Source organism: Schistocerca cancellata, chromosome 9 (assembly GCF_023864275.1).
Source record: "Schistocerca cancellata isolate TAMUIC-IGC-003103 chromosome 9, iqSchCanc2.1, whole genome shotgun sequence".
Lineage (NCBI taxonomy): Eukaryota > Metazoa > Arthropoda > Insecta > Orthoptera > Acrididae > Schistocerca > Schistocerca cancellata.
The window spans coordinates 388,307,237-388,324,234 of record NC_064634.1 but is presented as its reverse complement, the minus strand read 5'-3'; the positions used below and the strand labels follow the sequence as shown (position 1 = coordinate 388,324,234).

At 43.6% G+C, this 16,998-nt stretch overlaps 1 protein-coding gene across 1 annotated transcript in view; it reads right to left on the bottom strand.

Moving 5' to 3' along the window:
• Positions 1-16,998, bottom strand: part of LOC126101614 (vanin-like protein 3) — a 160,831-nt gene that overhangs the window by 77,573 nt on the left and 66,260 nt on the right. Inside the window, exon 2 of the mRNA XM_049912296.1 lies at positions 2,938-3,034. Coding sequence (XP_049768253.1) covers positions 2,938-3,012 — 75 coding nt within the window. The 5' untranslated portion in view covers positions 3,013-3,034. The remainder of the gene's footprint in view (positions 1-2,937; positions 3,035-16,998) is intronic.

The following is a 16,998-nucleotide window of genomic DNA, read 5'->3' as shown; positions in this document are numbered from 1 at the left end:
GAGTCAGCTGTCTGACATTTGAAAATTCCAGTATGTGCCGTCATGCATGTGAGTCAAATTGGATGGCCAGACCAGCGAATGGGTGCACATCACACTGAAATTTGCTTGGATTTCAGGACTCTGATAGGGAAGTTTCCCATGTTATAATAATCAAAACGCCAGTGCGTGTAGTCTGCAAGTTTTCGTGGACGCGTCAGAACATTACAGCCGCTGCAGTGCACCGCTCATCGGCCACAGCATGTCGTTTTCTGCCTCCGCCTGAATCAAGGTGATGGTAAAGTATTGCTGCACTGACCTAGGGATGTTAAATGATATTTACAGCTTCCTGTTCTTCATGAACCATAGTTTGTGGTGCTCTTGGTCGTAGTTGATTCCATTTGAATAGAACTGGGCCTCATAGGGGATTGATGTAAACAAAGCCAGATTGCGTTGTAAGAGGAATTAATTTCAGGGGAGAGATTGTACTGCTTCCACCCCAATATATGCCTTGACAATCATACACCATCCCTTTTCTGATTCATGTTTGTAATTTTTTGTTGTTGTAAGATTTAGTTATGAAGAGATGAATAAAAACTTGTTATTATTTATGCATACTCCTCCAAGTATTCACTGTTTTTATTTTATTGTAGTGATACTTGGATACAACAGCAATGCAAAATTCAATCATATTGAATTAGTTTATTCGATTATTTAATTTGAGTTCCGAAAGTGACCGCAGACACAGGCAACATAAGTGCCATGAGTAAATTCACTAATTTCATATACAAAATTTAAGAGTGTAGCTCATGGTTTGAAGATTGTTGAGGAGGTAATACTTTTCTTTGTATAAAGATAACAACATTTAGCATCACTTAGACATATATCTACGATCAAAGCAAGCGACCGCCTGTAGTATATCAGAATGTCTACACAAACTCAATTTCGTTCTAACAGATTTTTCAAAAAAGAAACATTTGTACTCAACTCGTTGAAAAAAATAAATTGTTTATAATTAAAAACATATAACTTCAATAAGCATGAAAATGGATGAGTGTATCCTTACAACATAACTTCGCATATGTCCCCCCCGTAAGTGGCTCATGGTGTTGTTGCATCGTCAGTAGCCCCATCACACGATGACAGCAAAGTAAAATGCCACCGCCACAACAAAAGGACACACATGCACACGCCGAGCAAAATAAACACAAACGTTAAGAACAGAATAACAGTCACTACTGCAAGGCAAAATGCTGCATCACTCATGAACTAGGCTAGTAGGTAAGAGAGAGGTAACCGACAAAGCACGTGGGAAATCATTGTAGAGACTACACGGGCCATGAATGGGGATCCCACTGATATAAGGGACTTCGACCAGGTTGTTATGGCCTGCAGCGTGAGAAGGAGCATTTTGGAAACGGCACAGCAGGTCGATTGTTGGCGTGCAATGACCGTGAGTATCTGATGAAAGTAGTGTCATCATGTTGGACGTGTACGGCTCATCACAGAACGGGCGAGTCAGAGGCATGCTCACTCTGCAAAGCAGGGTCGGCAAGCGATCTGTGGCAGATCTGATGGAATTATCATTTATCATTGCAGTAGGCGCAGGATCATTGAGACTCGACCGTGGCTCGATGGAAACGTGCCATCTGATCGGATGAATCACGTTTCTTGTTACGCCGGGTTGGCGGTCATGTCTGGGTTCACTACGATCCAAACAAGCGGATGCTCGGAACATGCACCTCCCTACGGACGCAAGCCGCTGCGGGAGGTCACTCACTTGGGCTCCCTTGGAACCTGCGGTAGTAATCGCAGGCACCATGACAGCTGTGGGCTATGTGAATGTTAAAGCAGGCCACCTTCATCCCTTCATACCTAGTGGCTTTCCCGATGGCAAAGCATCTACCAGCAAGATACGTGTCCATGTCATGAGACAATAAAAGGTTTGAGGAGTTCGCTAGTGAACCCACGTTGATGTTTTGACTACCAAATTCTTCTGCGCTGTGCCTGATGGAACACATGTGAGACATGTCCAAAAACTACCCACCAGCGTGTAATTTACGGCAGTTAGGTGATCTGAGCGCAGACATCTGGAGCAATATGTCTCCGGAAACCTACCAAGACAACTTGTCGAAGACATGCCACCCAGAACCGCTCCTGTGTATGCTATTAAGTAGATTGTATCGCCCGTGATCTCTCTCTCTCTCTCTCTCTCTCTCTCCCTCCCTCCCTCTCCCTCCCCCCCCCTCTCTCTCTTTCTCTCTCACCAGTGCCCTGACTGACTCATCACTCATCATAAAAAAAAGGTTCAAATGGCTCTGAGAACTGTGGGACTTAACATCTGAGGTCAGCAGTTCCCTAGAACTTAGAACTATCTAAACCTAACTAACCTAAGGACATCACACACATCCATGCCCGAGGCGGGATTCGAACCTGCGATCGTAGCGGTCGCGCGGTTCCATACTGAAGCGCCTAGAACCGCTCGGCCAAACCGGCCGGCCCACTCATCATCGCTCAGCCCAAACCGCTAAGGATAGAAACTTGAAATTGGGAGAGGTTATGATCTTATACTGTAAGCATCGCTTAACAAGGGATTTTTCGAAGTTTTACCCATAAGGTAAATAGGGGATGAAAGGCTTTTTGGAAAATATGCCTATGAATGCAGTTTTGCAACTAGAACTACGAAATTAGGTATCTGATTTCTCGGTCAGAAATAGAGAAATACGTGTTTTAGAATTTTTGAAAATTGAACGCCTAATGAGGTGAAATAGTTGGTGAAAGTTTTTTGAAAACAAATCATTAAAGAACTACAAAAGCATTTTTAAAGCTACTTGTATGAAAATTAGTGTTTGACTCTTCGGTCGGAAATAAAAAAAACACGTGTTCAATGGTTTTGGAAATTCAAACCCTAAGGGGTAAATGCACAGTGGCATGTGAATTTCAGGAAGTCCGTCTACTGACCTGTATGAGTCCGACCTCGTAGACGATGAGCACGACGGCGATGGCCCACAGCACGACGTTGAGCAAGATGGCCATCTTGATGATGTGCCGGGTGGTCCTGCGGACAGAACACTTCATCAGAAAACTCACCAGGAGAGGCACAAAATGAAGACGCGACCTTTGTGAGGCTCTTGACCTTTTCTCGGACGCGTTGTTGGGTACATGTCCCAATATCTCTGGCAAATGGCACAACGCCTATGAGCACTATAGCGAAAAGTGCATGTTTGATGAGTTCGATTGCATAGACTAGATTAGTTGGACGTCAAGTCACTGATTTAAAGAAACAGAATCAGATTATTATATATTTACTACCTGAGTATCTGGATGTGCCTAGGTACATATTTATTCCAGTTCTATTGGTCCATCTCTATTGGTCCATTTGGTAATCCCCCCTCACTCTGTCTCCGTCCTCCACCCCCACTCTCTGTGTCCTCATGCACCTCTCTGTGTCCATCTGCTGCCACCCTCTCTCTCTGTCCATTTTCTCCTACCGTCTCTCTCTCTCTCTCTGTCCATCTCCTCCTCTTCCTTACTCCGTCCATATTTTCCCCTTTCTCTGTCCATTTCCTCCTCCTCTCTCCCTGCTCATATCATTCCCCCCCCCCCCCACCCGCCTATTTGCGCCCCTCTCTCCCTGTCTGTCTATCTCTTCCTCTGCCCTTCTCTCTCCAAATGAAGTCCCCTATCCAAATAGGAAGTTGGTGTTTCTTATCCCCATAGTATTTCATTCCAGGTAGTGTACCGTACAAAGTTTGGTTGCAGTAGATTCTTGGGCCCACGAACGCATATGTCATTTATATCTCAATTTACAGGAGTACAGTAATAAAACCGACAAACTGCAGGGAACGATTCCCGACTACAAATGGAGGAAAAGAGATCTTATCGACATGTGGCTGGAAACAGATGGTGTGCATGCAACGACAACAAATCGACCCGGAACACATTATAGAGCTGCATCTCATCCACGTCACAACAGGTGTTGAGAGTGAGTAGCATAGTAGTGGCTTACACCGTCTTGGTGGGCCACTTGCCTGGAGCTTGTACTCAATATCCTGCAGAACCTGGTCCTCCAAATCTGGTATAGGCACAGTCCACCACCTGCTTGCACGTTCGCCTGTTTTGCAGGACCCATGGTCACAGAAACGTCCAAAAAGGGCTTGAGATGTTGTGTGATATGGTTAGTGCCAGTGAGAGTACTTCATTTGGTATAGCTGTGATGCTTCTCGACCGTTTCCATTTGCTTTACCGGATACAAACACAATCTCGACTTGTTCCCGACATGAATGTCGGAACATTCTGGTGTTTACAGTACGCTGCGTGAGTCACACAGCCTGTAGCACACAAGGATCACACGGCACGTGGTCAGAGGAACTTCCATTCGTCAGCACCATCTACTTTGGCAACGATGCATTTCTAGACAATGTTCATACGACCCTTTCCTTCCATTTCCAGTCAGGAATCCTCCAGTTTGTCGGTTTTCTTATTGTTCACCTTATATTTACTATACTGTATAAATATTTATACACATATTTCACCTGTATCTCTAGCGAATTTCGCCCTGCAATTTCATTTTCCCGCAGCTCAATGTTTATGACGTGATACCTCCGGAACTATATGTCGTACAGCGGTATACTTTTATAGGTACATTCGACGGCGTGTGTGTATACTGTCTACGCAACGTGTTGAGAATAGAATTAGTAGCAAAGAAGTAATAAATTTAGACGTCATGCAGGATGCGGCTGTTTTTCACGTATCTCGGTGTTTATGATGTCACATCTCCTGAACTAAGAGTCGTACATGATATAATTTTAGGTACATTCAGTGATATATGTGCATACATGTAAAATGTGTTGCGAGCAGAATTACTAGCAAAGAAATGATGCCTGATCAGCAGTTATGCTGCATGAACAGCGAAAAAAAAAATGTTCAAATGTGTATGAAATCTTATGGGACTTAACTGCTAAGGTCATCAGTCCCTAAGCTTACACACTACGTAACCTAAATTATCCTAAGGACGAACACACACACCCATGCCCGAGGGAGGACTCGAACCTCCGGCGGGACCAGCCGCACAGTCCATGACTGCAGCGCTCAAGACCGCTCGGCTAATCTCGCGTGGCTGAACAGCGAAAATGTAGTAAGCGACAAACTTTTCCCCTTTCACCATTTAGTGGGGGGTTCTCAGCGAGACAAAGTCTTGTAAAGTTTGAAATTTCGTGTAAGATTCGTTGCAAGTCACTATGTACTCTCATACTCAAATACTGGGTATTTCCGTGTCATGGTCTACACTACTTTTTCGCCCCCACCGACATCCCCTTTGATAGGTGGATGGTTGTTACACAGCGATTATTTCCAGAAGGTAAATACTATTGTGCACCAAGTTTGGTTGAAATCAGACCAATGGTTTAGGAGGAGATGTTGAACATATATTTTTATAATATGTACGGATTTCATAAAGGAAATAAACAAGTATCACAGCTGCTGTGCAAACGAGAGTGACTGGCATGTTGCTAACCTAAATTACAAAGAAAAATCATAGCGCAGAAGACACAGACACATACAGGGTGTTTAAAAAATGACCGGTATATTTGAAACGGCAATAAAAACTAAACGAGCAGCGATAGAAATACACCGTTTGTTGCAATATGCTTGGGACAACAGTACATTTTCAGGCGGACAAACTTTCGAAATTACAGTAGTTACAATTTTCAACAACAGATGGCGCTGCAAGTGATGTGAAAGATATAGAAGACAACGCAGTCTGTGGGTGCGCCATTCTGTACGTCGTCTTTCTGCTGTAAGCGTGTGCTGTTCACAACGTGCAAGTGTGCTGTAGACAACATGGTTTATTCCTTAGAACAGAGGATTTTTCTGGTGTTGGAATTCCACCGCCTAGAACACAGTGTTGTTGCAACAAGACGAAGTTTTCAACGGAGGTTTAATGTAACCAAAGGATCGAAAAGCGATACAATAAAGGATCTGTTTGAAAAATTTCAACGTACTGGGAACGTGACGGATGAACGTGCTGGAAAGGTAGGGCGACCGCGTACGGCAACCACAGAGGGCAACGCACAGCTAGTGCAGCAGGTGATCCGACAGCGGCCTCGGGTTTCCGTTCACCGTGTTGCAGCTGCGTTCCAAATGACGCCAACGTCCACGTATCGTCTCATGCGCCAGAGTTTACACCTCTATCCATACAAAATTCAAATGCGGCAACCCCTCAGCGCCGCTACCATTGCTGCACGAGAGACATTCGCTAACGATATAGTGCGCAGGATTGATGACGGCGATATGCATGTGGGCAGCATTTGGTTTACTGACGAAGCTTATTTTTACCTGGACGGCTTCGTCAATAAACAGAACTGGCGCATATGGGGAACCGAAAAGCCCCATCTTGCAGTCCCATCGTCCCTGCATCCTCAAAAAGTACTGGTCTGGGCCGCCATTTCTTCCAAAGGAATCATTGGCCCATTTTTCAGATCCGAAAAGATTACTGCATCACGCTATCTGGACATTCTTCGTGAATTTGTGGCGGTACAAACTGCCTTAGACGACACTGCGAACACCTCGTGGTTTATGCAAGATGGTGCCCGGCCACATCGCACGGCCGACGTCTTTGATTTCCTGAATGAATATTTCGATGATCGTGTGATTGCTTTGGGCTATCCGAAACATACAGGAGGCGGCGTGGATTGACCTCCCTATTCGCCAGACATGAACCCCTGTGACTTCTTTCTGTGGGGACACTTGAAAGACCAGGTGTACCGCCAGAATCCAGAAACAATTGAACAGCTGAAGCAGTATATCTCATCTGCATGTGAAGCCATTCCGCCAGACACGTTGCCAAACGTTTCGGGTAATTTCATTCAGAGACTACGCCATATTATTGCAACGCATTGTGGATATGTGGAAAATATCGTACTATAGAGTTTCCCAGACCGCAGCGCCATCTGTTGTTGAAAATTGTAACTACTGTAATTTCGAAAGTTTGTCCGACTGAAAATGTACTGTTGTCCCAAGCATATTGCAACAAACGGTGTATTTCTATCGCTGCTCGTTTAGTTTTTATTGCCGTTTCAAATATACCGGTCATTTTTGAAACACCCTGTATATAGTTCATATGAAAGTTTAACAACATCACATATTCTGCCTGATAAGGTTCTATTTAACAACAGCACTATCTATAACATCATATCTAAGTCATATTGCGTTTTGTCCAACTTTATTGTTGGTTGAGTACATGTGAATAAATAGATTATACAGACCAAAAAGAAAAAGCGACGCACAACGAAGGAATTATCCACGCGGGGCGGAAATCGGTCGATATGATGTATATGTGCATAAAAACAAATGATATTCTGCCTGATCAGGTTCTATGCAACAACAGTACTATCTATAAAATCATTTCTAAGTCATATTGCGTTTTGTCCAACTTGATTGTTGCTTGAGTACATGTAAATAAATAGATTATACAGACCAAAAAGAAAAAGCGACGCACCACGAAGGAATTATCCACGCGGGGCGGAAATACGTGGATATGATGTATATGTGCATAAAAACAAATGATTACAATTTTAGAAAAATTGGATGATGTATTCAAGACAAAGAGTTTATAATATTTCTGGCGTTACAGCCACCATATGCGGCTACAAGAAGCTCTTCTTAGAAGAATTGAGAAGGCAGCAGTGGTAAGCTGACGTAACGTGGTGTGAGGTACCGATGACAGATGGTTTGTACGGGGTTTCGTGAGAAAGACCGCCTAAATTGAGGTCCTTCGCGATTGGCTGCTGTTTTCGGAAGCTGCGCGCCAAACTGGTAGTTTTCTGTTATTAATATTAGAAAAGCTACACAGTGAATTTACTTGTATTTTGTGTAAAAACATCTCTCAACAACAGGCTATCATTCCGTTATTTCAAAAGTGTTAATTACCGGCATTATAAAAAAAATAGTTAAACGAAAAGGCGGAGGAAGCACTTCGAAGATCTTCGGATCGCTCCTAACTTGGATGGCGGACGACGTGGCTGGGGTTAAGATCAGGGCTGGTTCGGCAGCCTCGAAGGACAGGCACGTTGTCTGCCGCGGTCGGTGTCAGTTAAGACTTTATAAGCAATCTCTGGTTATTTGGAAATATAGCTGAGAACAGTGTGACAGTAATTACGGAAATACGCAGTTCATTATTTTGTTGAAGAATGAAAATTATTTGTGATTTTAAAGCGGAATGTAATTGCGCAGTTTCTCGTGTTCTGCTAATAAAGAGCGAGTGGCGTCAAATTAATTGCACATTTATAAAATATCAGTTCCTCGCTAAGAGTTTATTACAGCCTGTTTCCTGCGCAAGGGAGAACAACTATAGAACACTGCAGTTTGGTGACCATTAATTAGAACTTATGCGTTCCACTCAGGACGGTGGAAGCAAATATGCACCTCGCGTGCACTGCAATTTTAGTACAAATGAGATTAGTGACACGTCATTTGTGGTAACACAGAGAGGTATGAAGGAGCGAAATTTTTGAGGGAAGGGGTTTATCATATACACGTATATATCGTCTTACTCTCTTTTTCAACTTGCCATAAGCTTCACAAATTGAGCAAGTCAATAACGCGTTGGTCTACTTCTCGTCCATATGCAAGCAGTTATTTGGCTTGGTAATGATTTGTAGAGTTGTTGCATGTCCTTCTGAGGGATGTCTTGCCAAATTATGTCCAAGTGACGCATTAGATCGTCAAAATCGCGAGTTGGTTGGAAGGCCCTGCCCATAATGCTCCAAACATTCGCAATTGTGGAGAGATCCGCCGACCTTGCAGGCCAAGTAAGGGTTTTAAGAAAAGCAGTGGAAACTCTCGCAATGGAGAGGCGGCCATTATGTTGCGGAAATGTAAGCCCTCGATAGATTGCCATGCAGGGCAACTAAACGGGGCGCAGCTCATTGTCGACGTGCCGCTGCGCTGTTAAGGGTGGCGCTGATGGCAACCAGAGGAGTCGCTGTTATGAAATGAACAGCCAGGTCAGTATCCCACATCTGTCTGGGGCGCCTCGCTGCTCGTCGGGGCTCTATTCGAAGCGGGGCTCGCCACTGACGACAGTTCTACTTTAGCCAGTGAGATCCCAGACCGAAGGTTAGGCAACCCCTTCGACACCCCTTGCGTCGGGATTTGCCTACCTTCACGCTCTAGAGCAGCTGCCATGCTGAACTGATACCGAAGCTACTGACAGGTACGTTTCTCACGTCCATAACAAAGTTGAGTGGGTGGCACCGAAGTTGCTGCTGAACGGGGTCTTAGAAGGACCCTTTTTATTCACGCACAAGTTAAATGTTGCACTCCTGCATGATCACAGGAGGGCTCAAAAAGGATAAGTACCCTTTTATGCTTCGAATCACGTTCAAATTTCGTTGAATTGTTTTGAATGATCCGTCATCATTCCAACTTATACACGAGAGCAAAATTTACGGTTCTGCTGCACTTCAAAGATGTGTGACTACGTTCAGTGGCGATGCTGTCCCACAAATTTTCTTAAACGTCCGAGTGCGTCAGCAGTGTCAAAGGTTGTCAAGAACGTCTAACTGTTGCTCGCCGCACTTCGAAATGTCGTTTTCAAATGGGAAATGTGTGGGAAACAACACCGTAGGAAAAGGGGTGGTTTCATTGACACCTTTGATGCCACCCCCTAAGGCCTTTTCACATCGTTTGAGCGATGAAGTGTCTGAAATATTTTCCTCGGCAATCCATTAAAAAACCGCCTGATTTCAACGCTGGGTGTCGCGATTCTGACCTCCATTGCAGAGATGTTGAAAGAATGGGTGAAATGTAGGTAAGTGGGGCAGTGAAGACCTCCTCATCGTGTGACAGGTCCACGGCGGAGCTGCGCAAAATTGTGGTGAAGTCTGGTGCCAATCTGACATCATCATCCCACGTTGCAGTTCACGTGAACTTGTGAATTGTGGCCTTTCTTTCGCACGTGATGGGGGTATAAGTTGCTGTTTGAAGCATCGCCGAGGGAGACGTTTCAGGTCGCCACCCTTTTACATCTCTACAGAGGAAACTTATAGGCACCTCTGAGCAAAATTTCGAACTTAAGCATCACAATGGAAGACAATTACGGGCTATTGAATAAGTGAATCTCTAAATTTCTTCTGCAGCGTATTTCCGTCCCCCGCCTCCATTCCCATTCTTTAATGTACCGATCTCCCATGTTCAAAGCAGCCTCAGATATCTGATTATTTTACAAATGAGTTAATGTGTTGAATATTTTACTTTAAGCATGTAACAGGTTTATGTTTGAGATCTCAGAAACCCTAATTATGCTGGCTTTATTAGTTTCAGATCATTCACTGGTGAGAAAGTTCGTTGAAAGTCGCTGAATGAACTCATTATCAAAAGCAGGGTCAGCATAGTCCGATTTGTTCATGCTCAGTTTCAAGAGAAGCTAGTTGTTCACGCATCTCAGTGTTTATGACGTTATATCTTTTGAAACATGTGTCGTACAACGATATAATTTTGTAGGCGGTGGTATACGTAGATGCTGCGAATAGAGTTAGCAGTACAGAATTAATAAATTAAAGCGGCATGTTTGATGCTGATGATTTACTGCATGAAGAGCGAACCTGTTGCAACTGACACAGTATTTCTTTTCATTATTTTGTGGAAGGGGGAATGGGAGGAGTGTCAGTGAGAAAAGTTTTGGAAAGGTTTTAAAGTATGTGGAAAGTTTGTTGGAAGTCACTAAGCGCTCTCATTGTGAAATACTGGATGAATATACTCTAGGCAATTTGTGCGCTGTGAGAGATATATACACTTTCTAATTCATACGTAACTTGTTGCATTGAAGCCCTAACTAAAGGTTATACCTGTTTATGAGTACATTATGATTGCATTTTAAATTTTGTCAATTATTATATGAAATACTGACAAACTTTTTGTTGCCTCTGTAAGACATTAGATAGGCAACCAGCAACTTGGACAGTGTGGCCGTTTGAGGAATATATTCATTTCGTACTTCATCTGCCAATTTAATTTTTTAAATACTTCGTTAGCTCCAAATTTCAAATTCTACCCCTTTCTTTTTCTCTCGATTTCCGATAGTCCACGTTTCACTAACATAAAATTTTGTGTTATGTGCAAATTTCAATCTTCTCCCTCATTTCCATATCAATATGTTGTATCAGTAGCTACCTCTTTTACTAAGGAAAACTTCCTTCACCTCTGCCAATCTGCTTCTGATATCTTCCTTGCTTCGGCTAACTTGTACAATCGTGCTTTCTAGATGGAAAAACTCTTTTATTTCTCCCACTAGTGTGTGGTTCACTATTTTGACGTGAAACCAGTCACTACCCTACTTTTTACTTCACTTCCTCATCTTCTTCTTTACCTTTTCCGTGTTAAGTATGTTTCATGGCTGTCCACTATCAAATTACATCCGTCTGCGAGTAATAAGTGCCTATGTCCATGGAGTGTCGTCGCAATATGTGTCTTGCTCGAGGAAGATTTCGCTAATAGTAAGTTATGCCGGACGGTGACTGTTGCACAGAAAGGAAAGTAACATCGGGTATGCCCTTATGAAGCGTAATTCACCACTAATGTTTTCAGTATATACAGGACGTTCAAGGAGTAACGGTACATATTCAGGGATATGACAGGAACCATCATTCGAAGCAAAAAAGTGTAGTAAATAAGGGCTCTTAAGTCTCATCTTAAGAGCTATGAGCAGGCCATCTTCGCTCATATGAAAGACGTTTCCTACTGAACAAGTGCTCGTAGCTCTTAAAGACTGCATTGTAGAGAATACATTTACTGGACTTTTTTCCTGTTTTAGTCCGTACTACCTGCTCTCAAAATATGGATGGCATAGAGCTTGCAGTACAAGAGATTTGTTTTATAGTAGCATCAAAGATGATGAAGTGCTCTTAGCTCTAAGGTTTGCATTTTGGAGCCCATGTTTACTGCACTTTTCGCTTCAAACGATCGTTCCTGTCATATTCCGGAGCATCGCCCATGGCTCCTGGGAAATCTGGTATAAGAACGGTAAGAAAACGCACCCCAAAAATTTCAGACCAATATTCTTAACATTTGATTGGTGTACAATTCCTGAACATAACCTGAGAAGGAAAAGTTTCCAGCCATAAATCAGCATGATTTTAGAAAGCACCCTTGTACGAAAATCAGCTTGCCTTTTTCTCACTGATATCCTGCGAACCGTGAATGAAGGGCGACAGGTAGATTCCATACTCCTACATTTTCGGAAAGCGTTTGACCCTGTGCCCTACTACGAGTTAACGAGGATATGGAACAGGTTGTGTGTAATACCGGTGGATGAATGTTTTTTACTGAGATATGGTGTAGTGGAATCCCCAGTTGTACCGGTGAAGTTAACGACTTCGCAGCAATTTCCTTATTTTTGTAGAGTTGTTTCGCAGTTCGTTGCATGATGCTTTCCTTCCAGACAGCACATAGATCGGCTATCCAATGTCTTCGAGCAGAAGGGGACCATGCTTCACAAATATGAAAGAGGTGTACAGAGAACAGTGCCTCGCATTATGCACAGTATTGCGGTGACGTCCGCGTTGTAAGGCGGAATAGGTGACCGAGAAGACCCTTGAGCTCCTACAAAAATTTCGATGGGAGGTTCTGGAACATCCTCCTAACAATCCCAATATCTCCCCAAAAACTGAAGGTCACGGGTTCACTTGTGACAAGGAAGCAGAGGACACTGTGGAAAACCGGATCCGTAATGGCCCAGGAGTTTCTACACTGGAGTCATCCACTCCCTTCCTACGTGCTGGAATCGGTGTATCAATGCCAGTGTCAATCATGTATAATTGTACTGTTCCACATGAACTGTAAGTATATTATTATTAAAATTTCTTTACATACAACTGTAGTCTCCTTTTCATTAGGGAACACCTTATAGCGCTCATGTGTTCATCAGAGCCCGCATCTCGTGGTCGTGCGGTAGCGTTCTCGCTTCCCACGCCCGGGTTCCCGGGTTCGATTCCCCGCGGGGTCAGGGATTTTCTCTGCCTCGTGATGGCTGGGTGTTGTGTGCTGTCCTTAGGTTAGTTAGGTTTAAGTAGTTCTAAGTTCTAGGGGACTGATGACAATAGATGTTAAGTCCCATAGTGCTCAGAGCCATTTGAACCATTTTTTTTTGTTCGTCAGAGACAAGAGTATCACCAGGCAAGCCCCAGAGAAGTGTGACAGGGCCGCTCACATTCTCTACATACATGTATGATCTGACTTACAGCAGCATCTGACTGAACAATAATCTGCAACTGTTTGTTGATAACCCTGTGGTGTGCGGGACAGCGTCGTCGTTGAGTGATTGTAGGAGGATACAAGATGACTTAGGCAAAATTTGTAAGCCGGCCGCCGTGACCGAGCGGTTCTAGGCGCTTCAGTCTGGGACCGCGCGACAGCTACGGTCGCAGATTCGAATCCTGCCTCGGGCATGGATGTGTGTGATGTCCTTAGGTTAGTTAGGTTTAAGTAGGTCTAAGTTCTAGGCGACTGATGACCTTAGATGTTAAGTCCCATAGTGCTCAGAGCCATTTGAACAAAATTTGCAGTTGGTCTGATGAACAGCAACTGGTTCTAAATGTAGGAAAATGTAAGTTAATGCAGAAAAGAGTCAATGCTCCAAAACAGCATTAGTAGCGTGCTGCTTGACACAGTCACATCGATTGTATATCCACGCGTAACGTTGCAAAGCGATATGGAATGCAATGGACACGAAAGGACGGTAGTAGGGATGGGGAATGGTCGAATTTTGTTTATTGGAAGAAATTTAGGGAAGGTTAGCTCTTCAACAAAGGAGACGGCGAACATTACTGCGACCCATTCTTGAGTTTTGTTCGAGTGTTTTGGATCCCCACCAGATCGGATTAAATAAAGGAGCACGTCGAAGCAATTCAGAAGTACGCCGTTAGATTTGTTACTGGTAAGTTCGATCAGTACGAGAGTCTTACGGAGATGGTTCATGAACTCGAACGGAAATCACTGGGGAGAAGATGACGTTCTTTTCGCGAAACATTATTGAGAAAATTTAGGGAGCCATAATCTGAAGCTGACTGTAGAACTATTCAACGCTGCCAACGCACATTTCGCGTAAGAAGCACAAAGATAAGAGAAATTAGGGCTCATACTGGGAGGCAAACAGACAGTCGTTTTCCACTCCGCTCAATTGGCGAGTGGAACGGGAAAGGAAATGTCTGTTGGTGGTACAGGGTACCGTCCGCCATGCACCATGCGGTGGCTGCTGAGTTTGTAAGTATATGTAAATGTAGACAGAGGCATACAGGCTGTCAGTTTTCCCTCATATTGTGCGCGAACGGAATAGGAGACAAAACTGGTAAAGTAGCACAGTATGTCCTGCGGCGTACAGTGGGCTGTGGAGTATTTATGTAGTCGCAGATATATCTGCCTGAAAAAACATGACTACAATGGGTCACGACAGTCAACTGTCGACAGCTGACTGTCAAGATACTGCTATGTGTCGCTGGAAAGAGAACAAACGTTTAATCCGCGAAGACAAAAAGTTCAAGGTGCAACTGTTGCCTTTGGGGATTTGTACCAGTCAACACTAGTCTTTAGAAAGAGCAGCAGTTTTAATTCTAGAGAGGTGACGATATTAACCCTGATAACGGTGGAGAAACTAGGTACTGAAGTTGAGGACAGACCCTGTTACGTGAAAACTGCGCCGTAGCAGCCGCGCGCTAATGTAATACGACCGCTGGAAGAGAGAACTGACGAGAAGGTGTGTTTGCGGTACCCCGCTTGTGCCGCGTTACGTAAATAGAAACGTAAATCAGAGTGACGAGTGTCATGACTGTTTGCATTCGGGTACGGGAGCTCGCAAATACGATGTGACGCAGCGACTGTTGTCTCCGTAATCCCCGCTGAAGCGGGGGTGGATGTCGCGGCGGTGAGGCAAAAGCCGGGCGCCCGGCTGGGCTGTACTGGCTGCACGGCACGAGGAAATAGCCGAGCCGCCAGCTGTGGGACCAGACCACCACTGCCCGCGTCGTGGATGGCTGGCGTAGTTGAGGGTGGCTATAACCTCTCTCTCTATAGCGCAAGGTCACTGTAGTTCTTCGAAGGTCGTCTGGGGCCCCGTAGTACTGATTATCTAAGGGGCTCTTTTCAGCTCTTTTTCCTATATTTTTTATGTTTCATCACTCACTGTTTTAGAAATTATCTGGGGTTCTACGGGAAAAGGTAACATTTATTTAAAAATTGTAATAATTTTAAAATTAATATGTCTTTTTGATGAAGGAAAGATCCTTAATTAGTTGGTAGCGCTTGATGAGATATGATTAACTTTTGTATGAAACCAATTTGCTGGCTTGCATATAGTTTACATTCGAGAAAAGTGTGATTCATCTCTCCTATTGTGATCCCATCACATTCGCCTTTAACGGATTTTCTCAAAAGCGTTACGGTGAAATTGGCTAGAGAATGATCCATGATTAAATCTCATGTAAACTGTTCAACTTCCTGTTTAGCTAGATATACTGATATTTTTTAAAAGTTTTACTTTACTTCCTTATAATATGTGAACGTAACGCCTAATACAATTTTCGCTACGGTCGCAGGTTCGAATCCTGCCTCGGGCATGGATGTGTGTGATGTCCTTAGGTTAGTTACGTTTGAGTAGTTCTAAGTTCTAGGGGACTGATGACCTCAGATGTTAAGTCCCATATTGCTCAGAGCCATCTGAACCATTTTTAATACAATTTTATTTTATTAATTTAAGAACTAATGGACACTAAGCACCTCGATTTTCGAATCATTATCCCACCAACCAGCCAAGACACTACAACTACACATCAGAGTTAATTTTGATCAGAGTGTTCACAGAGCCGGCTAGACTATTACGCTGTGGTCGCAGCTACGTCTTTCAGACTTAAATATATAATACAATCTATTGTAATATACAGTATATACAGCAACAAAGAGGAGATAAGAAAGAGGGCAAAGAAAGAGGTGCTCTGATTAAAAATGGTATAAGACAGCAAAAAAAATTTTCACCCCTACTGTCGAATCTAGACAGCTACGTAGCAATAACAGAAGGAAAAAAATGAACAATGGAGTTAAAATTCAGGGTGAAAGCATGTCAATGATAAGACTGGCTGTTGACGTTTATATCGTCAGTGAAAGTAAAGGAATACTTTCAATTGCACATAATGAACAGTCTAATGAGTATAGAATATGGATTATAGTACACGGAAGATAGACGGGGTAACAAGAATCAGATTACCAATAAACTAACCATCAAAACTAGGGAGCACAAAGCAGAGGAAGTGAAGGAATTCTGCTAACTTGGGAACAACACGTGGCGGACGTAGCAAGGACATACAGGGAGACAATTATTGAACTATATGAAAAAAAAACAACGTAAATTAGTTACAAACTACGGCGTGCACACACTTTATTCAACGTGTAAACGTCACTACAGATATTCGGATTTAGGTTATGACATGTTCAATATGCCTGCCATCCTTGGTGATGATGTGACGCAGACGGATAGTGAAATTCTGTATGTTCTGTAGGAACATTTATGCTGTCAATGACCTCCTGAATGTTTCCAGCTCAGCAGTGGTTTTAGGGTTATTGCTGTACATTTTGATCTTAACATAGCCCCACAAAAAGGAGTCACATGTGTTCAAATCCGGAGAATGTGGCGGCCAATCGAGGCCCATGCCAGTGGCCTGTGGGTACCCCAGAACCAGAATGCGGTCCGCAAATTGCTCCTTTAGAACATCAAACACTATCCTGCTTCGACGGGATCGATCTCCATCTTGCATCAGGGTCACTTTGGATAAAGGGGATGAAATTATTTTCCGAAGCCTTCACGTACCGTTCGGTACGTACCATCAAGCAATATTGCACCGATTATTCCGTGACTGGACATCGCACAGCACACACACACACCCGTTGAGGGCGGAGAGACTTCTCGGTCGCCAAATGCGGATTCTCGTTCAAATGTTCAAATGTGTGTGAAATCTTATGGGACTTAACTGCTAATGT